Consider the following 374-nt stretch of genomic DNA (forward strand, 5'->3'; position numbering starts at 1 on the left):
GGGGGGGGGGGGGGATGGCTGGCCGGGAGGAGGCAGGGGAGCCCCGCGGGCGGGCGGGCGTCGCGGTGGGGTCTCCATCTTCCCCTCCGGCCGAGGAATGCGGGGCGCGCCGGGGGGTTGTGGGGTTCCTCCGCCGCGCCTTCAAGGGTCGCCTCCCTCCCTGCAGCCGGCTGCTACGACAACGGGCAGCACTACCAGCTCCACCAGCAGTGGGAGCGCATCTACCTGGGCAACACCCTCGTCTGTACCTGCTACGGCGGCAGCCGCGGCTTCAACTGCGAGAGCAAGCCCGAGCGTGAGTCCACCCCCCCCGACCCCTCCCTCCCTCCCTCCTCGGGGGGGCTCCGTCGGAAGGCGGGCGGGGGGTGGGGGGG

General features: G+C 74.9%; 1 protein-coding gene across 1 annotated transcript in view; it reads left to right on the forward strand.

Annotated features, from left to right (window-relative positions):
• FN1 (fibronectin 1) overlaps positions 1 to 374 on the forward strand; it is a 102,222-nt gene that overhangs the window by 17,392 nt on the left and 84,456 nt on the right. The window contains exon 2 of the mRNA XM_015424056.1: positions 167 to 295. Coding sequence (XP_015279542.1) covers positions 167 to 295 — 129 coding nt within the window. The remainder of the gene's footprint in view (positions 1 to 166; positions 296 to 374) is intronic.

This window comes from Gekko japonicus, unplaced genomic scaffold, assembly GCF_001447785.1.
Source record: "Gekko japonicus isolate JY-2015 unplaced genomic scaffold, Gekko_japonicus_V1.1 scaffold623, whole genome shotgun sequence".
Taxonomy (NCBI): domain Eukaryota; kingdom Metazoa; phylum Chordata; class Lepidosauria; order Squamata; family Gekkonidae; genus Gekko; species Gekko japonicus.